The 20,388-nt window shown below is 38.4% G+C and overlaps 1 protein-coding gene across 6 annotated transcripts in view; it reads left to right on the top strand.

Annotated features, from left to right (window-relative positions):
* The window catches only part of CEP78 (centrosomal protein 78), a 33,269-nt gene extending 13,418 nt beyond the window's left edge, over positions 1 to 19,851 (top strand). For 4 of the 6 annotated variants that reach the window (XM_038527032.1, XM_038527030.1, XM_038527034.1 and 1 more), the window contains 7 exons: positions 1,007 to 1,052; positions 2,374 to 2,502; positions 9,546 to 9,623; positions 10,949 to 11,115; positions 11,614 to 11,785; positions 12,102 to 12,149; positions 12,873 to 13,497. In XM_038527032.1, coding sequence (XP_038382960.1) covers positions 1,007 to 1,052; positions 2,374 to 2,502; positions 9,546 to 9,623; positions 10,949 to 11,115; positions 11,614 to 11,785; positions 12,102 to 12,149; positions 12,873 to 13,436 — 1,204 coding nt within the window. In that variant the 3' untranslated portion in view covers positions 13,437 to 13,497. Of the gene's footprint in view, positions 1 to 1,006; positions 1,053 to 2,373; positions 2,503 to 9,545; positions 9,624 to 10,948; positions 11,116 to 11,613; positions 11,786 to 12,101; positions 12,150 to 12,872; positions 13,498 to 17,542 lie in introns of those variants that run through there. The other 2 variants (XM_038527033.1, XM_038527031.1) reach the window with 2 other exon arrangements.
* The last annotated feature ends 537 nt before the right edge of the window (positions 19,852 to 20,388 follow it).

Here is a 20,388-nt window from a genome sequence, read left to right as displayed (position 1 = left end):
CACAATGGATGGGGAGTATGGATTATACTTAGTCTAACTCAGCCAACTGGCTTAATTCATTTTAGTGAATCAGATTTAGGAAATCAAATAAGATTTAACAACCTTTAGCTGATTACTTACCCAGGGGGTTAGCTGTGCATAGCAATTTTTATCCTAGAAGTATAAAAGTCTCTTTAAATGGTCAAACCATAATTTTAGGCCTGCTGAGTGAATTTGTTTGCTATAGATTATTTTCAAGTAACTTACTTGGTATAGTATTCAAGAAATTGGGGTTAATAATTGCTTAAGAAAACAAAGAATTGATTTTAAAGAAGACTTGAGGCAGGTACTATGTAAAATAACTGTCTGGTCACTCACATTGAATTGATGAATATACTCTCCATTGCAGATGATGATGTGAATTATTATTGCATAAACTCTAGTTCCCAGGCCCCAGTCTTTACATTTTAGGTTTATGACTTTGTGATTCCATATCTTCTTTTTATGACACTTACTAATCAAGACCGTTCTGATCACAAAGAGTTGTCAATTGGAGAGTGATTATCGGTCAAAGAAGTTAGATTGGATTCGAAACCATCTTGAACATAGAAAGTGAGAGCGCCCCTCAGCAGTTCAGAGTTATGACAAACTAGTCTGCTAAATCCTGTTTAATTTTCTCCATAGCATAGCCTCCCAGATCCATATTTTGAACTTACTTATATTTATACATAATTTATATGTTTTTTTTTAAGATTTTATTTCTTGATTGATGGGAGACAGAGAGGCAGAGACATAGGCAGAGGAAGAAGCAGGCTCCCTGTGGGGAGACCACTGCGGGACTCAATCCCAGGACCCTGGGATCATGACCTGAGCCAAAGGCAGATGCTCAACCACTGAGCCACCCAGGTGTCCCCATATGTATTATTAATAGTATTGCTGTACATAATGCTAGCAAATTTTGTTAAAGCTGGTGTTACCTGGTGATGTTCACATCAAAGTATAACTTAATTTGTTGGTATTTCTTTAGGGGTTTTCCATTAATCAAAACTCGTGATGTATATAATCATATGCAGGTATGTAGTTCTTATATTTGCAATATATAGGTTAAATGGAAAAGATGGGAGGGTATTCTCTTTGTTTTTCAAACTATGCAGAGCCTTACAGGAAACATTTCCCTCTCTGAAATAAATCCATTTATAATTTGTCTGGTTGCTATCCCAATGACACTATGGGTGTGTGGGTATGACACATGCTAGGGACCTTGTGGTTTCATCTGTAAACAGGGAAGTCATTTCTCAGAGTCCATATATCCTCTGTTACCCAGTGAAATGAATTTGACTTCCATTCTGGACCCAACACATGGAGCTGTCATTCTCAGGCATGTCCTTATGTTTTCAAGAAAGGTATAAGTTCCAGATCCCAAAGGCAAAATAAAGAAGCCAGTCCCAGAGTATACATTCTCCTGTCCTACTGCCTCATGGTCTTTGAACCATCAGTCCCATCAGAATGTCAGGTTCTCCTTCCACATTGTCCTGGGAGACTGCATAGTTGCTCTGAGTAAGGTAACATTGCTGAATTGAGAGAACAGCATCCCAGATGTGAGCCCTGCCCCCTGCATGCCCAGAAGAAGGGCCGTGTACCTCATTCTACCATTGGAATTTTCCTGTACTGTGGGATTTATTGCCCGTGGTTGAAATGATGTCTTAGTGACTTGTCTTCTGTGCAGTTGTATAATCCCAGCATTCCTCTTTTTGACCTATAGACTTTGTATGGGTTTGTGATCAGGTCAGTTTTCAAATGTTTGGAAACAGCATACTGAACTACATACATTCCAGTGACAGCGAAACTTGACAGAATTGTATGACCATTACAGTAGTTTGGGTTCAAGGTAGCCTAAGGATGATATAATGAGGTTTTTGATGGGTTGGTTTTAGCTGTGTATTGTGTCTTATTTTTTTTAATTTTCATGTTTTTTTTTCCTGCTAGATATGTTGGCTTCTAATTATTCTTCTAATTCTTATCAGCCCCCTTCTGATGAATTTTCCTCCAAAAACTAAATTTTCTTCCAGACTTTTTGTGCCTGACAGTGGAAAATAAATTTCTCATCTGCAGTATAAAGTTGATCTGAGAAAAGTGTTTTCCCTGGCTCCTCACTTGGTTTATGTGAAGGAAAGTTAATAAAATAATATGGATGATTCCTAATAATAATCTTAACGAGAGAATTCTATACAGTGACAGCAAAAATAAGTCACTGTCATTTTACTTTGTCATTGCTTGTTTTAAACTAAGCAGTGGAGGACATTTATAAATAATGACTTGATACCCCAGATCACTTTTGTTAAATGTCCTGTAATATTTGGTATCTCTTCGACAACCTTGTCTTCTTTTTCTAAGCAATCAGATTTTCCTGTTACTGTGACAGTGGAGAGTCCTTCCTCCTCAGAAATTGAAGAGGTCGACGATTCTTCTGAAAGTGTTCAAGAAGAACCTGAGAAAACCAGTTTAAAACAAGAAGCACTACAGGTACTAAGTTACCATTTTAAAGATCCAGAAATTATTTTTCAATGGTGGTAGTTATTGGGCAGAAATCTGATTATGGCACTGGATGAGCTTGCACATGGGTTCTGTCTTCTCCTCAATAATTCTTTGGCTGTCTAAGTCAAGAGTAGACATTTGAATTCTGAGAAATAAAAATCAAAACATGTCAACAGTAATATATTTTCTTTTCCTTAGGATGATAGACTATTAGATGTAGGGAGAACCTTAATGATCATTAGATAAACTCAAGGAAACGGAGTTCTGAATGAACATAGTCAGTTGATTCAGTGCACTGACTGTAAAGACCAGGAAATTGGCAATCCTAGCTGAATTATCTTTTTGTTAAAAGGAAAATACAATTTCATTTTTTATAAGCATAAAGTTGAAAATAAGGTTTTGGTGTTGACATTCTCCCTTCCCAAAATAAGAAAACTCAAGAACCTATGTTAGATTAATAGCCTAATATAGGGTGTTATATTGCCCAATAAACCTGATCTCTAGACAAGGGTATTTGGGGGTTCCCTTTTATAATTGACTGCCTGCCTCCTTACACATAAGAGAAGCCAATCAGTCATGAGCTTCCAGGAAGCGTTCTGCTCTCCTTCCTAGGTAGAAAATAACCATGATTTGCCTGAGAGTTGAGTAGAGCATACAACCTGACAGGGGAGAAAAAAAACGTAAAACAGATACCTGGTAGGACCACTCACTATTTGATGTTAGTGTCTCTCAACCGAAAACAACAAAATGTAAATATCAGTTTTGACAACATAAAAGCTGAGTGTGAAAGGTAACCGAGAGGTAGAAAGAAGGGAAAAAGACATGAATGTCTTCATTTCCCAAAATGGGGTGTTGAGAGAGTTTATGGTTGATAAACAATACAGACTTTTAAGAATATCACTGCAAGTGGAAGAGGTCATGACCAATGGAAAAACTACTGGTGATGTGACTTCACTGAGAGTAGTGGTCATAGGAAAAAGTGTAGTTAAACTAATATTTATTGAAGTAGGAAATTAATGTCTAAAATTTCATCATGACATGAACACATAAGTTTGGAAATGGAGAAGAATTAAAAATAAGAATGGCTAAAGCCTCATTAAGAAAGGAAATCCAGGGGATCCCTGGGTGGCGCAGCGGTTTGGCGCCTGCCTTTGGCCCAGGGCGCGATCCTGGAGACCCGGGATCGAATCCCATATCAGGCTTCCGATGCATGGAGCCTGCTTCTCCCTCTGCCTGTGTCTCTGCCTCTCTCTCTCTCTCTCTCTGTGACTATCATAAGTAAATAAATAAAAATTAAAAAAAAAAAAAAAAAAAAGAAAGGAAATCCAGGAGCACCTGGATGGCTTAGTGGTTGAGCGTCTGCCTTTGGCTCAGAGTGTGATCCCAGGGTCCCAGGATCGAGTCCCACATCTGGCTTCCCATAGGAGCCTGCTTTTCCCTCTGCCTAGGTCTCTACCTCTCTGTGTCTCTCATGAATAAATAAGTAAAAATCTTAAAAAAAAAAAAGAAAAAAAGAAAAAAAGAAATCCATACAGCTAATAAATATAGAAAAGTGTCCAATCTCATTTACTCTAATTAGAGAAAAATGAACTAAAGCCAATATGAAATCCCTATATTCCAATTACATTAACAAAAAGAAGTCTGATAACAGGAATCCTAGACCTGGAAAATAATAGGAATCTCACACCCTGTGCTTATACGGGCATATAAATTGATACAGCTACTTTGGAAAGCCTTCAGCATTGTTTATCAGCTGAAAGTGTATAAATACCCTGTGACCGGATGAGTTTTCCTCTCCCCTGCCCACCCAGTATATGTACTAGAATAGTACTAGTACTAGAATAGAATAGATTGTATTACACTATTATGGAATAGTATAATAGAATACTACTAGAATACTACTAGCTGGTACAACAGGACATGTGTGTTACTTGCATTAGCACCAGCTGAAAACAGCCCAAATGTCCATTAAGTATTAAAAATTAAATTACAGGGATACCTATAGTTAAGTTGGTTAAGCATCTGCCTTCGGCTTAGGTCATGAGATCAGGGTCCTGGGATCGAGCCCCGCATCAGGCTCCTTGCTCAGCAAGAAGTCTGCTTCTCCCTTTCCCTCTGCCCCTCCCCCAGCTCTTGTGTGCCTGTGCACTCTCAAGTAAATAAAATCTTTTTTAAAATTATGTGTATTCATACAGTGCAAAAACTATAAAGCAATAAAATTTAATGACCTAGAGCTACTGGCAACAATGTAGATGAGTTTTTAAAAACAATATTGAGGGATGCCTGGGTGGCTCAGCAATTAAGCATCTGCCTTTGGCTCAGGGTGTGATCCTGGAGTCCCGGGATCAAGTCCCACATCGGGCTCCCTGCATGGAGCCTGCTTCTCCTTCTTGCCTGTGTCTCTGCCTTTCGTTGTGTGTGTCTCATGAATAAATGAATAAAATCTTTATTAAAAAATAATAAAATCTTAAAAAAAAAAAACAATTTTGACTAGAAGACTGCATATACTGTGATTCTCCTTACATGGAGTTAGGAGTTGACAAAACTAAAGGGAATATTTAGGGATGCATGCATGTAAAGATGTACTTTAGTACACATATCATATTTTACAATTAGAACCAGCTTATGGGGGCACCTGGCTCAGTTGGCAGAGCATGCAGCTCTTAATCCCAGGGTTGTGAATTTGAGCCTTATGTTGGGTGTAGAGATGACTTAAGAAAAAAAAAATCAAACCTGCCTGAAGAAACGTTGCGTCTAGGAGGCTGGATGTGTGAGTTGAGATTATTTCATTTTGAGTCCTTCACTGCTATTTGCATTCACATATATTCATTAGCACTAATTTTTAAATCTTTTAAAAAAAAAGATTTTTATGTATTTATTCAGGAGAGACACAGAGAGAGAGGCAGAGACATAGGCAGAGAGAGAAGCAGGCTCCTTGCAGGGAGCTGGACTTGGGACTCGATCCTGGGACTCCAGGATCACGCCCTGGGCCAAAGCCAGACAGACGCTCCACTGCTGAGCCAGCCAGGCATCCCTCATTAGCACTAATTGAACATACTCTACATACCAAGCACTCAGTTCTGAGTTTTAGGTGTGCATTAATTCATGTAATCCTCAAAAAAGCTGTGTGATGTGGGAACCTATCTTCTTGTTAGAGATGAAGAAATTGAGGCTGAGAGTTACTGAACTTGTCCAAGGCTATATAGCTAAGGGGTAGCGCCAGAGATTTTGAATTTTTAAAATATACTCTGAAAGAAAAATATAACTATTAATTATACACATAGATCTTGTTTTGACACAGGTTTTCCTTATTCAGCGATTACTTACCAATGTGCTTTGTGCTAGGGACATGTGCTGGGATAAAATACGCCCTGTCCCCTAGATTTCTTGTATTTTAAAATGAGGAAGCAAGCCAACAGTCATAGTAGAAGTTATATACCAAGTGATACAGTGCTGAAAGCAGTCTAAAATCTTAGAAATTGGGGGATCCCTGGGTGGCGCAGCGGTTTAGCACCTGCCTTTGACCCAGGGCGCGATCCTGGAGACCCGGGATCGAATCCCACGTCGGGCTCCCGGTGCATGGAGCCTGCTTCTCCCTCTGCCTATGTCTCTGCCTCTCTCTCTCTCTCTCTCTCTCTCTCTCTCTCTCTCTCTCTCATAAATAAATTTTTAAAAATTTTTAAAATAAAAAAATAAATAAAATCTTAGAAATTGGGACACCTGGGTGGCTCAGCTATTGAGCATCTGCCTTCGGCTCAGGATGTGATCCTAGAGTTCCAAGATCGAGTGCCGCATTGGGCTCCTGCGTGGAGCCTGCATCTCCTCCCTCTGCCTGTGTCTCTGCCTCTCTTTGTGTCTCTTATGAATAAATAAATAAAATCTTAAAAAAAGAATAAAATGAAATCTTAGGAATCTTTTGGAAAGCAGTGTGGAGATCAGTATCACAGAACCTGCAAAATGTTCATTTGCTTTGAGCTCAAACTCATTTTTATTGACTTATTGAAAGACAGTTATTCTACATAGGAAAAAGCCTTTGTTCATAAAAATAGTTATTTTGTTTTACAATACTGAAAAGTTGGAAAGAATTTAAATGTTTGACCATAAAGGAATGATTACATGAACTGACAGACCTGCTCAATAGAATATTTTGTAGGCCATTAAAAAAAATCAAGGTTATGAATCCCCTGACTATGTAAAGAATGATCGATCCAATGTTAAATGGAAAAAAATTGAATATAAAATTAGAGATACAGTATGATAGGAGCTTTATTCCAGAAAAAAAATCGAACTAGCCATTGTATGGAAGAGGAAGCAAAGCCAGATGACAAGAAGGAAAATTTATCCAAAACTTGATCATTAGTCTAATTTACGTAACAGAATGTCAAGCAATTTTACTTTCTAATGTTCTGGTCCCATATTTTTTTAAGGAGCACAAATTACTTTGTAGGAGGAGAGTATATATACTTTTATCAGAATCCAACATGATAAAAAATAAAAATAAAAAATAATTTAAAAAAAGAATCCAACATGATATTCTCACTCCCTCCACTAGAGGGAGAAGCTATTTCATGTAATTGCACATTGTACTATTTGTATGTTAGAGCTAGTCAAGAATGGAGCATTTCAGTCTGCACTTTCTCTGATTGTGGTGAGAGTTTCTTGTATGTATACTTATTCTAAAATTATGTTTAGAATTTCTGTGAAATAAGTTTTAAATATTAAAACCATTATATAAATAAGTAGAGGAGTTTTACAATTTTTTTTTCTTTTGTCCCCATTAAAATTTTGGCTGGCTTCAACTAGTGATTAAACATTAAAGAATTTGAAATTATTAGGCTAGTTTTTAATTTTTGAGTATATATTCTGAGCATAAAAAGTATGTTCGCTGATCAAATTTTTTAAAACAATTAAAAACTTATTAAAGAAAATAAAAACAAAAAATAAAATAAAATAAAAACCACCTCTCTCTATACACACACCTAATCTACCCTTTTGTCTTAAAAAAGTATCAAAAATAGTTTATTGTGTCGCTAAATACTCTTCTACATCAGAGACTCTTAGATGAAGCTTATGGACTATCTCCCAAGAAAAACACACAGATACATTTTGAATATCGAACTCCTGAAACCCATTCATTAACTCTGGTAAAGACCTCTTGTCAGTGTTTTTTAGTGGCTTCGTAGAGCATTCCTTCATATGAGAATGCTGTTTTTATTTAAAGCAACTGAATTTGGAAGCTCTTGGCTTCTAGGGTTTAGTTATAAACAGTTCTATATGACATGTTGATAGATAAATCTTTGCCCACATGTTTGGGAATTTCCTTGGTAAATTCCTGGGTGTAGGATTGTTGATATGTACTAAAAATCACTGTCCAGAAACTGTTACTACTTTCCTCTTTCAATGACAGCATATAATAGAGTTCTCCCCCTCCCCCTCAACCCACACGTACCAGGGGTAAACTAAACTTTAAGTTGAAATTCTTTGTTTAAGTGATTGTTCAAAAGCCTTTAAAATGTATAAATATACCTTGTTGTCTTAATAAATATAGGTATTTATTTATTGCTGCCTAACCACCCCAAAACAGTGGCTTAAAACAATAAAAATCATTTATTTTGTTCATGAACCTGGGGGTTGCATAGTATATTAATTTTCTATTGCTGTGAACTTAGTGGCTTGAAACAATGCCTGTCGTGACCTGGATGGCTCAGTGTCCTGGGATTGAGCCCCACATTGGGGTCTCTGCTCAGAGGGGGAGCTGCTGCTCCCTCTCCCTTTGCTGCTCCCTCTGCTTGTGCTCACTATCTTTCTATGTGTAAATAAATAAGATCTTAAAAAAAAAAAAAACACCTATTGATGTGCTCACAGTTTTGGAGGTCAGAAGTCCGGGTATGGCATGACGAAGCTCTCTGCTTAGTCTCATAAAGCTGACATCAGGATGTCAATCAGGCTGTGTTCTTTCTTATCATAAGGCTCTGGGAAAGAATCGGCTCCTAACTGATACAGTTCATTGGCCTAATTCAGTTCCTGGAGTTGTGGGACAGAGAACCTCCTTTCTTTGCTGGCTGTCAGTCGGGGGACTGCCAGCCACAGGTAATGTTCCCCACTGTAAGGACTTGCTTGTTCTTGGCAATCAAAGGAGGGTTACCAACGTGCCTTCTATTTTATTGACATCAGTGAATGGGAAGATTACCACTTCTGTGAACAGGCATGGCACCCAATTTCCTGAGTTCAAAATGTGGCTCTACCACTTAATGATCTTAGGTGACATGATCTTAGGTGTCCTACTCTCTGTCTCTGTTTTCTCACCTGTAAAATGACATGGAGTTAATAATTGTTCTTTCCTTGTAGGGTTTTGATGATTTAATACTCAGGAAATTCCTACTAGGACAGGGCTTGGCACATAGTAAAGTGCTTTTTTTTTTTTTTTTTTTTTTATTTATGATAGTCACACAGAGAGAGAGAGAGGCAGAGACATAGGCAGAGGGAGAAGCAGGCTCCATGCACCGGAAGCCTGACGTGGGATTCGATCCCGGGTCTCCAGGATCGCGCCCTAGGCCAAAGGCAGGCGCTAAACCGCTGCGCCACCCAGGGATCCCTAGTAAAGTGCTTTATAAATGTTTGCTTTTTAAAAAATACATTTGAATCTATAGTTACATAATTTGGGTGGGTCAACTATATTAATTAAGGCTTTCTATTATAAAGGGACCCATAAATAGAAGTAGAACTTTCCTTTCATGGCCTTAGTTTTTTATTTCTGACTTAGTATATTTTACACATAGACCTTTTATGGTGAGATGCCACATACTTATTTTGGAAAGCATAGGATTCAAATAGATTTTTAATATGTTAATTTTGTATTTTGGGTAATTAATTTCACTAGCATGGTATGATATCATAATAAACTATAATCCTGAAGTCTGAGTTTACTTCTGGCTCTGCGCCTGAATCCTTGGTGAGATCTGTAACTGGAAAGGCTTTTGGATATTATACTAAGAATTGTTTGTAATACATACTGTATTTCTTCACACTAGGAAAAACTGGAGGAGTGCCTAAAACAGTTAAAAGAAGAAAGAGTAATAAGGCTTAAAGCTGATAAACGAGTCAGTGAGGTAAACAAGTTTTTTCTTATTTTTTTGAGTGTTTTGGTCTTATTTTTATTTGATCTTAAGCCATGCACATGCAGGTTATAAACTTTAAAACTAACATATTGCAAATTGGTTGTACCATTCATATGAACCTTTGTATTTACCGTTATTTAGTGGTCATGTGATCTCTATTCCAGAAAACGTTTTTAAAATGTAAAACTCTCAGGGACACCTGAGTGGCTTGGTCGGCTTAGGGTTAGGTATCTGCCCCTTGATCTCAGCTCAGTTCCTGGATCTCAGAGTTCAAGCCCCATGTTGGGCTCCACACTGGGCATAGAGCATACTTAAAAAAAAAAAAAAGTAAAATTCTTAGGGGTTTTTTTGGTGTGTATGTATTCTTATATGACATTAGCTTATTTTCTGTTCATGATGTTTCAATTCAAGAAAGCACTTAGGCTTATACTGCATATATAGTAACATGTGAGATGTGAAACTCTTTACTGGCACTGAATAATTTAAATAAGTATAGAGTATTAGAAAACTGCTAAGAATGCAGTGAAAGATAAAAAAATACTATGAGAATTACATTAAGCTAATGTGCAGGACATAGCTCAAAAGTTGTATATAAATATAATTTATTATTATAAGGTAAGTTTAGGGAGGAATTTCTGCAGGTGCATGTATTGAATTGAAGGATGCTTACCTCATTCAGTAAAGGTTGAGCACCTGTTAAGGTAAAAGGTGCACCATGAACAAAAGGGCCTTTCTGAGAAATTACTAGAGTCTGGCTTATCTGTAGTTTTAGATGAATAGTTGGTAAGGGGGAGGGGCCATGCAAGGGAGGAAACGTTTTCAAGAAGCCAAGGAGAATATTGGTCATCGTAGAGTTAATAAGTTGGGGATGATTTAGGACTTTTAAATTTAGACATTTAATATTTTGCTCAGTAAAGTTAATCCTTAAACATCCAGCCAAGTTAGAATATGCTTTGCTCAAATCAGACTGTATTTCTAATTTAAAGGGAAATGTAAGCAAATAATTTTCTAATGTAAGTGAGGGTCTGTTTTGAGTATAACCAACTAGAAAAAAAGTGATCTTTTGAAAGATCCTTAATAAAACAGTAACTTTGGTTTATTGATATACCACCTGAGTGTTAGATAGGAAACTTTGTTGAGTGTCTCTGGATTGTGATTATTATGTGATATGGTCTCTGTTTTTACTAGCAGAAAGTTAGTTTAATTACAAATTAGTCACATTTGAAATGTCTTATTTAAGTTTTGTTGCTTAAAAACTATTTTCTTTTGATGACTGAAAGATAATCATGTCAGACGTTTTCAACCTTCTTTTATAGCTGGAACATGAGAACGCCCAGTTAAGAAATATAAACTTCTCTTTGTCTGAAGCCCTGCATGCACAGTCATTGACAAACATGATCCTGGATGATGAAGGTGTTCTGGGCAGCATTGAGAATTCTTTTCAGAAGTTCCATGCTTTCTTAGACCTTCTTAAAGATGCTGGGTTAGTTAATTTCACTTGATGGCATTATTCTCTTTACATCCATAATGATGGTTTGCTAAGGAACATGAGCAATTTTCATAGTTTCCATAGTCTTATTTAGCATGTAATTTAGGGTTTTATTAAGATGAAGAATTAGAAGAAATGCAAAATGGTAAAGCTGCTTGTTAGGGGAAAACACGTTTTTGGAAACAGGAGGAAAGGTGGTAAAAAAGAGGTAAGGTGAAAGGTAGGTGATGCATTGGGTGTGTACTAGAAGCTGACACATTTACGTTATTGGGGAAGGAAAGGGGGTGCTTCAACGATCGCACAGGCTGATATCCCAGAGCATGAATCTGAAAGGGCTGAGGATTGAGAGAGAATGGGGGCTTATGTCTGGTGTAGGGTCTTGGCTTTTAAGATTTTAGAGGTATTTCATGATTGTAGGTATGGGGAAATCTAAGTTGCTCATATGCAATTATAATAACCTTTGCTTTTTCCCTCTTTCTTCCTCTTGTCCAGGCTTGGGCAGCTTGCCACAATAGCTGGTATAGATCAGTCAGATTTTCATTTACTGGGTCGTCCCCAGATGAATTCTACCATTAGTAGTCCGCCTAAGGACGAAAAAAAGGCACTTGAAGAAGAAAAACCAGAATCAAAGCAGAACCCCTTAGGACAGATGCAAAATATCCAGGTAAGTGGACAGGACAGAACATAATGATCCTGAGAGTTACTAACCAAAAGGGAATAACCAAGTCAGAAAATAATGATGCTCCATCTCTAATAACTCGCATGCTTGGGAGCCTCTTGGGGTCCTTTCCAAGTCTGAAATCAGTACATTTATACCCACTTCATGATATTGTATAGTTACAAATAAGAAAGTTGGAAGGTGTTATGAAAATTTACGATTTAAAGCAAGCTATCCTCAGTAAAGAAAGAAATGAAACATTAGAGAAAACATTCCAAATTTTAAATTGTGTAAATGTCTATTCTATTCATATTTCATCTAGGTTTCTATTTGTATGCAGTCAGCTTACAATGAAGGAACACTAATGAAGGTACAAGTACAGATACAGATAATTCTTTAAAATAAGTAATCCCAACAGAAGCAATCATATGTTATAGTTAACCTCCCAGTTATGGAAGCAAGAGGGGACAACCCATCTGCTTTTCTCCTGGCCTTCCTTGGAGACTTCTCTTCCTCTCCGATCTTGGCTAGCTTCAGTCTCCTCACAAATTGGATACTGCTTACATGTTCCTGGAGGATAGAAAAGAAATGAATTTTCTTAGGGAATAGGGCTTTATTTTTTTTTTTAAGATTTTATTTATTTATTCGAGAGAGAAAGAGAGGGAGAGAGAGAGAGAGAGAGGCATACATAGGCAGAGGAAGAAGTAGACTCCCCGCAGGAGCCTGATGTAGGACTTGATCCCAGGACCCCGGGATCACGCCTTGAGCCAAAGGGAAACTTTCAACCGCTAAGCCACCCAGGTGCCCTGGGCTTTATTATTTTTAATGAAGGAACAGGAAATGGGCGATAATCATCCCAAACACAAACTCTAAAAATGTACTAGACGTTGCTGTGGATAAAGCTAAGTTAGGTTGGGAATCAACTGGCAAAATATAGTTAGAAAAACACTGGATCTAAACTCTTCTGATTAATCAGTTGACTATCTTAATAATAAGATCACAGAGTAGCATTGAAGTCATTGACTATTTTTTTAATGATTGGCTTTGTTCATCACTGAATTTTTGTTTTGTCTCCTTTTGTTTTTCCCTCCAGTTTCAGAAAATTACAGGTGATGCTAGAATTCCTTTGCCTCTCGACTCTTTCCGTGTCCCTGTTTCCACTCAGGAGCCCTTAGAAACTTCTAGAGACAACCTGGGAGTCCCAGTCAGTGAGCAGCGGCAGGACTCTATCAAAGAATTCATTGCAAGAACATGTTCTCCTTCAGCAGATGTGATGTCTGGAACTGGAAGCCAAAAAAAAGAAGATGAATTGTCTAGAAATAGCAGATCTTCTTCAGAGAAAATGACCAAAACAGGTGAATATACCAAAAAATGCTATGCTAAAAAACAGCCCAGAAAGGACCTGCGTTCCTGCTCTGACTCACTTGTAAATCGGAGAAGTAAAGGAATGGAGCAAAATGATCCCTTTGTTAATGAACCAGTTAAAAGTGAGTCTTTGAAAAAACACGTTTCTGTCCAGAAAGAAAGTAGAATAGTGACTGTTTCATCCAAGACAACTAAAAGTAAACTGAATCTACTAGAACATTCTGAAAGTGATACTCTTGGATCCGATTTTGAATTTCAAGAAAGCATCCATACTGTATCACACCTGACATAGGTCTAAATATTTTGAAATTATGTTTTTGCCTTCAAATTTTAATAAATTTCTTACATTTTCATTCTGGCACATGGTGTTTTAAAATATAATATTGGGAGCCACTAGAGAAAGATTATTCATTCTTTTTATTGTAATGAAACTATTGAGATTTCTTTTTGCTACTCTCCACTGTCCTCCAACAAGTATTTCCTGAGGGCCTAATATGTACAATACTATTCTGGGTGCTACTGCTTTCAGCACTGAACAAAACAAAACTTTTACCTTCATGGAACTAATATTCTCTGGAGGGAGAGAAAAATAAACAGAGCAGGATAAGGCACTAGAAAGAGATGGATAATAAATGGGAGCATTTTAACATTTGGTTAAATGTGGAAATATTATAAATCACTTGATCGGAAGCCATCGGCATATCCTAATTCATGATAACTGGAGCAGCAAATATTTACTGAGGTACTTAGCCATATTTATGGATTACAGCAACCATATAAGGTAGGGAGCCATTACTGGGCCCATTTTATATATAGATGAGTCCAAGGAGACATGTGAGTTGCCCAATATTACAGATCTTTAAATAAATGGTAGATCTGGGCTTTGAACCAGAATCTACAACCTTTGTTGTCCTATTACCTTGCTAAGAGAAGAAGAGCCTGAGGAAGCCATGGAGAGAAAAGCCAGTGAGCATTGCAAGTGCACAGTGGGGCTATCAGAAAGTGCGCCTCCCCCCCCCCGCCCCCCCCGCCCCCGGTCGGATATTTAAGAGCATATGAATGTGCATCTCCAGACTATATTATGCCTCCCTGGTAAAACATGCATAGATAAGTCCTGAGTTCAACCAGACTGTGACTTGAGAGGTAAAATCAGAGGAAAGCTGAGGTGTCAGATTTATTCTAGAAGACCCTGCCTGATTGTTATGCAAAGGACCACTGCAGTACCACTTGAGTTCATAAATTATGGCTTGAGTGCTATGGGAATAAAACAGTAAAGAAAGAGCCCTTAACTAATAGTAGAATGAGAGTAGAGGACATACAAGCAGAGATTTTAATACTGGATTTTGCATTCTGTGACAGGACTGCTTAGGGAATGTAGCCTGTGTTTGGGGAAGAAGAGAGAACCGGGGTCAAAAGTCCTTTAAAGAGCTAACACCTAAGCTAAGTCTTGAGGGACTAGTTGGAAACTGGTGAATAAGGTGAGGAAGATAAAGGGTCCTCAAAGTGGAGAGAACTGCATAAGCAAAAGTAGAGCCCAGGGTATGAGAGAGATATGCTTGGGGAATGCCAGAATCAGATTCAGATTGGTGGAATGTCATCAGGCAATGGCAGCAAGAAGACTGCGAGCAGGTCTTAAAAGCCATGTTGCATGGAGCTGGTTCTTTTTTCCTCAGGGAATAGCTAATAAAAGGTTGAAGAATGGAAACATGTTGACGGTTGCATGTTAGATCATGAATGTTCAATATGGAACAGCAGTTTGAAGAAGCATGGGAATTAAAGATGATGCCGCACTCTTCTGAGGAGCATTGTTTTTTATTTTTAAATAAAAAATAAAAACTTCCTCCACTTTCCTTACTGAAATAGTTCTGAGACAAAAGTAAGGGAAACCCTGGCTTAAATAAAGTTAAGCAGGTTTCTTTATATGATTTCTCGGGGCTACTACAAGCTACCAGTCATTCTGAATTTCCAAGACAAGCATGGGGTATGCAGCTCTTCTCAAATATATTTGATTATAGAAGACTTTTTTGTTTTTGTTTATTTTTTAATTGAGAGAAAGTGCATGTGTGTGTACCAGGTTGGGGGCAGGGTGAGGGGCAGAGGGAGAAGGAGAGAGAATCTTAAGTAGACACCACACTGAGCACCAAGCCTGACTTGGGGCTCAATCTCAAAACCCTAAGATCATGACCTGGGCTGAGATCAAAAGTCGGATGCTTAACTGACTGAGCCACTCAGGCGCCCCTAAAGTCCTTTTTCAAAAGAAACGTCTAACAACTGGTTCCACCAAATACCAGTTTGGTAACTTAGGTAATTAGGCAATAGCAAGAGGAAAAAGGGTCTGTGAATTTTATTTAGGAAATGAAATAAGACCTGGTTGTGGGAAGTAGGAGGCAGGGGCTGGATTCCCATTTGTGTGACTGAGGTTGGGTGGTGATATCATTGAGGTTGGCAATTGGGGACAAAGAACTGTATTGGGGAGAAGAATTGAGGTTTGGATGTGTTGAATTTTAAAGCACCTGCAGAATCCAGGAGATGATGGGTAGATAACTGAATGTGCATGTGAAAACACGGAAAGATAAAAATTTGAATGGCATTAGCACGAGTATGTAGTAGTTAAAATTGTAAAAATGGTTGAGGTCACAAAGACCTGTGAGGACTTAAAGTTTAAGTCAGAAGCAGAGGAAAGACTTTGCGGGGGAAAAGTAATAGCGTTTCAAGGAGGAGGAAAGACATAACAGTGTCATGCTGCAGACAATGTAAGTGTTTGGATTTGGCTCTTAGGTCCCTGGTGATCTTAGCGGGAGTGATTCAGTGAAGTGGTAGACGGAGCCAGATTGAGACAAGTTGAGGGGATAGGGCTGCCCTGAGGACAGTGAAGCGTGGGTTTGGGCTGCGCTTTGAAGGAGTTTAGATGAAAAGAGGAAGCAGTGAGTTAAAGAATTTTTTTAGAATGAGAGCAACTTAAGTGTTTATAGGTTGAAAGGAAGGAACCGATTAAAGGAGATTGTGAAGATGCTGAGGAGTGAGAGGCTTGCCCTTACAGCAGGATCCAGGGAGGCCAGAGCATGAGATGAGTTAGTGCTCTTAAGACTGGAAGAAAGAGATGTGAACAGGTGCGGATGTGTGTTTCTTGATTGCTCGGTGAATTTGAGGTGGCTCGCCCACATACATGCAGTGCAAAATGATAAGTAATTTAGAGAATTGGGAAAACATGGAAATATGGTAAGGAAAAAACATACAGTTCACATTGCCAATGATACAAGAATGACTTGTATTCTTAATGTGGGATGAATTCTGGCATGTTTTAGGGAGGAAGTGGCATTGGGAAGAGGTAGAAATTAAATCATTTGTACTAGTAACCTGTTTTCTTTTACTACAGATTTTTTAAAAACATACATTACAGAAATTACGGTTTTAAAATTGTTGCATAGTTTATGTGGTTTTTAATCATTTGAAACAATGATTCCATTAAGAATCATTGGGGCGCCTGGGTGACTCAGTTGGTGTCTGCCTTCAGCTCAGGTATGATCTCAGGGTCCTGGGATCGAGCCCTGCATCAGGCTTCCTGCTCAGTGGGGAGTTTGCTTCTCCCTCTCCCTTTGCCCCCCACCCCTGCTTGTGCATATGCACACTCTCTTTCTCTAATAAATAAATCTTTAAAAAAAAAAGAATTATCGGGCAGCCCGGGTGGCTCAGTGGTTTAGCGCTGCCACCTTCAGCCCAGGGCCTGATCCTGGAGCCCCGGGATCGAGTCTCATACCAGGCTCCCAACATGGAGCCTGCTTCTTCCTCTACCTGTGTCTCTGCCACACACACACACACTCTCTCTCTCTCTGTATCTCTCCTGAATAAATAAATAAAATCTTTTTTAAAAAAATCAGTATGGATATTTTGTCACTTAACATGAGGATTTTAGAAATTTGATGTTAAACTGCAATACTGCACCTGAAGCAATGTCACTTCACTGAAATACAGTATTTTCATCTGGGTTAGAGAAAGTTACAAGTGTTTATCTTTACTGAGAAATTGCTATGGACCTTTGCCAAGTTATTAAGCATATGCAGTCTATGCAAAGAGTTTTTGAGGTTTTTAAAACAGTGTCAGATGTGATATTGTAGCAAAGAGTTCCTAGTCCTTCCTGCCTTAAAGCCAGGTCTTAATTACAATTGGTCTTAATTACTATTGCAATAATTACTTTTCTATGCCTATCCAGTACTGTGTCCAGCAATCAGTCTAATTTCAAATGGATATTTACAGAATCATCCCTGATCTCAAGATTTTCAGAGGATTGTCAAGATAGGCGACAATGATTAATTTTTTTTTAAAGATTCTGATTATAAACTACATTCTGGAGCTGACTGCTTAACAGAGATGACTGAACACATTCTTTTACTCTTCCAGAATCTCATTGAAATGACTGGAGAAAATTAAAAGTAGATTAATAGAGCTGGAAAACCAGAAAATGAACAGTGTGGATTTCCTAGAAGATAAAAAGCAGATTATTGAAGGATCAGTTAATTAAAGAGTGAAACAGCCAAGCCATTCTGCACACCTTTGAAGCACCTAATTCTGGAGTTTACCACCAAGCTAAGGCTAAGAAAGCAGCTCTTTGAGGTAGGAATTCTGATGCAGGACACAGTCCCCGTGGATTGGAGAAAGTGCTATCCAGATGACTACAAGGAAGAAATGATAATCAGCTGCTCACCCACTCACTCTGGTTGTGGTGACCAGCCACTCCCTTTCTAATCACCAGAGGCACCTAGGATCAGAGTTTGTGTTCACTGAAAGTGAAACGATTATTTGGCTGAGGAAAACCACGTCAGACTGTAACCTTAGGTCGGCATCTATAAATGTGCCAAGAAGCATCAGATTTGAAGAAAACCAGTAGCGTAAAAGGAAACGCCAAATTAAAACAAATTAACCTGCCTAAGAAAGTAGTAGAAGAAACAAGAAATTTAAAAATTAACAGGATTAAGGTCTTCAGAGAGGCATAAGGATACTGTATCCATCAAGAATAAGATGCTAGGAAAAAAATACTTAGTTCCTAGAAATTAAAAATAGGATTATGAAAAAACACTCAGAAGATGGGTCGAGCTGAGCTTAAATCCATGAAAGGAAGATTTAAGAGATGCCCCTAACATGCCCTACAAAGGGAGGATAGGTAAATATTCTGAAAGAAAAATGTGAGTCTTCCACCAACTCAGGCATATAGTAATTGCACAAATAGTAATTGATTGGCATATAGTAGGTACACAAATACTTGTGGAATTGATGAGACAACACAGATTTCAGTATCAGACTTCTTGTTGAACAATTAAAAGAAATTTTTCGCTAAGAATTACTAAGCAAACTGAACAGTGAATCCATGATAAGATTTTAAATCAACCCATGATGCCATGGGACATGCCATTCCCCTTTATAATCATGAAATACCTATATCAGATAAAGACTATTTGACTATTAATGCATATGGGGAAATAAAGTGAGCTCCATATCACCCTCAGCAAGGAAGCCAGCTGACAAAGCATCACTATTTAGAATATTGCTGCTTGCAAGACCCCAGGAAAAAGAGTGAGGCAATGTTCACTGACTTAAAGCTTCAGCACACATGCTTCTCACATGTCATTAGCCAAAGTGTTACATGCCATGCCTGAGTTCAACGCAGTGTGGACTTATTATGTGCCAAGACAAGGAAAGAGAAGTAAGTATATGTCAACAAATTTTAATAGCTACCAATTACCAGGAACAGGGGGTGGAATTTAAAAATCCAAGGGAATTCAGGAAAGAAACAGCTTGGCAGTGTCTCTAAACATTAAACATACCATTTGACTGAGCCATCACTCCTGGGTGATTACCCTAAATAGATGAAAACTCGAGTTCACATAAAAACCTGTACTTGAATGTTTATAGCAGCTCCGTTCATAATCCCCAAAATGTCTTCCAACAGGCATGTGAATAAGCAAATGATAGTGTATCCACACATGTAATAAAAAGGAATGAATTACATTCATAACAACTCAATCTCAAAGTCCTATGCTAAGGGAAAGAAGCCCAGAAGTTACATACTCTCTGATTTCACCTATTGACATTCTTGAAAAGGCAAAACTATAGTGATAGAGGCTAGATCTGTGGTTGTCAGGTGTTGGGAGGGGGAGGGTTTGATTACAAAGGGGCTGTGCAAGGGTCTGTGTTTTGGTGATGGACTTCTGTATTATAGTTGTGGTTATGGGACGCCTTGGTGACTCAGCGGTTAAGCGTCTGCCTTCAGTTCAGGGCGTGGTCCTAGGGTCCTGGGATCGAGTCCCCCGTTGGGTTTCCCACAGGGAGCCTGCTTCTCCCTCTGCCTATGTCTCTGCCTCTATCTGTGTGTCTCTTGTGAATAAATAAATAAAAATCTTTTTAAAAAAATCGTGATTATGATTGCGGTGGTGGTAATATGAACCCATACATATGTCAAAAATCATGGAACTGCAACCCCCTCCGAGTCATTACTGTATAATAATGTTAAAGCAAAACACTCAGGTCCCACCCCCTCCCACTGATTAGTTATCTCATAATATCTTGTATCCACCATGAATACAAAACATATTCTTGTGCAAGACCTGTGGAACATCTATAAAAATGATTGATAGGAGGGGGAAAAACTTGCAAAATGCAAAGATCCTAGAGATTGTGTTCGCTTTGCAAATGTAATAAAGCTAGTAACAAAGGCCTGTCCACTTGCAAATTTTTTTCACTTGGAAATTTTTGAATTGCCTTTTATTAACTCATTGATGGGGGAAATCAAAGCAAATTCCAGACAATTTAAATAAAACCTGGGACATTCTGCCAAATAAGATGTTAGAAGAAATTTTATAGATTTTGATTTATTTTTCAAGAAATAAGAAAACCAAAAATAAGGGCGCCTAGCTGGCTCAGTCAGTGGATCATATGACTCTTTTTTCTTTTTCTTAAAGATTTTATTTATTCACAGACAGAGGGAGAAGCAGGTTCCTTGCAGGGAGCCCGATGTGGTACTTGATCCAAGGACCCTGGAATCACAACCTGAGCTGAAGGCAGACACTCAACTGCTGAGCCACCCAGGTGTCCTAGAACATGTAACTCTTGATCTCTGGGTTGTGAGTTCAAGCCCCACACTGGGTGTGGAGATTGCATAGAAGTAAGCTCTTTTAAAAAAAAAAGGGGGGGGGGAGTGGTTGCCTGGGTGGCTCAGCGGTTTAGATCCTGGAGAGTCCCACGTTGGGATC

Source organism: Canis lupus, chromosome 1, assembly GCF_011100685.1.
Source record: "Canis lupus familiaris isolate Mischka breed German Shepherd chromosome 1, alternate assembly UU_Cfam_GSD_1.0, whole genome shotgun sequence".
In the NCBI taxonomy this organism is placed as follows: domain Eukaryota; kingdom Metazoa; phylum Chordata; class Mammalia; order Carnivora; family Canidae; genus Canis; species Canis lupus.
This window is presented reverse-complemented; position numbering and strand designations above follow the sequence as displayed.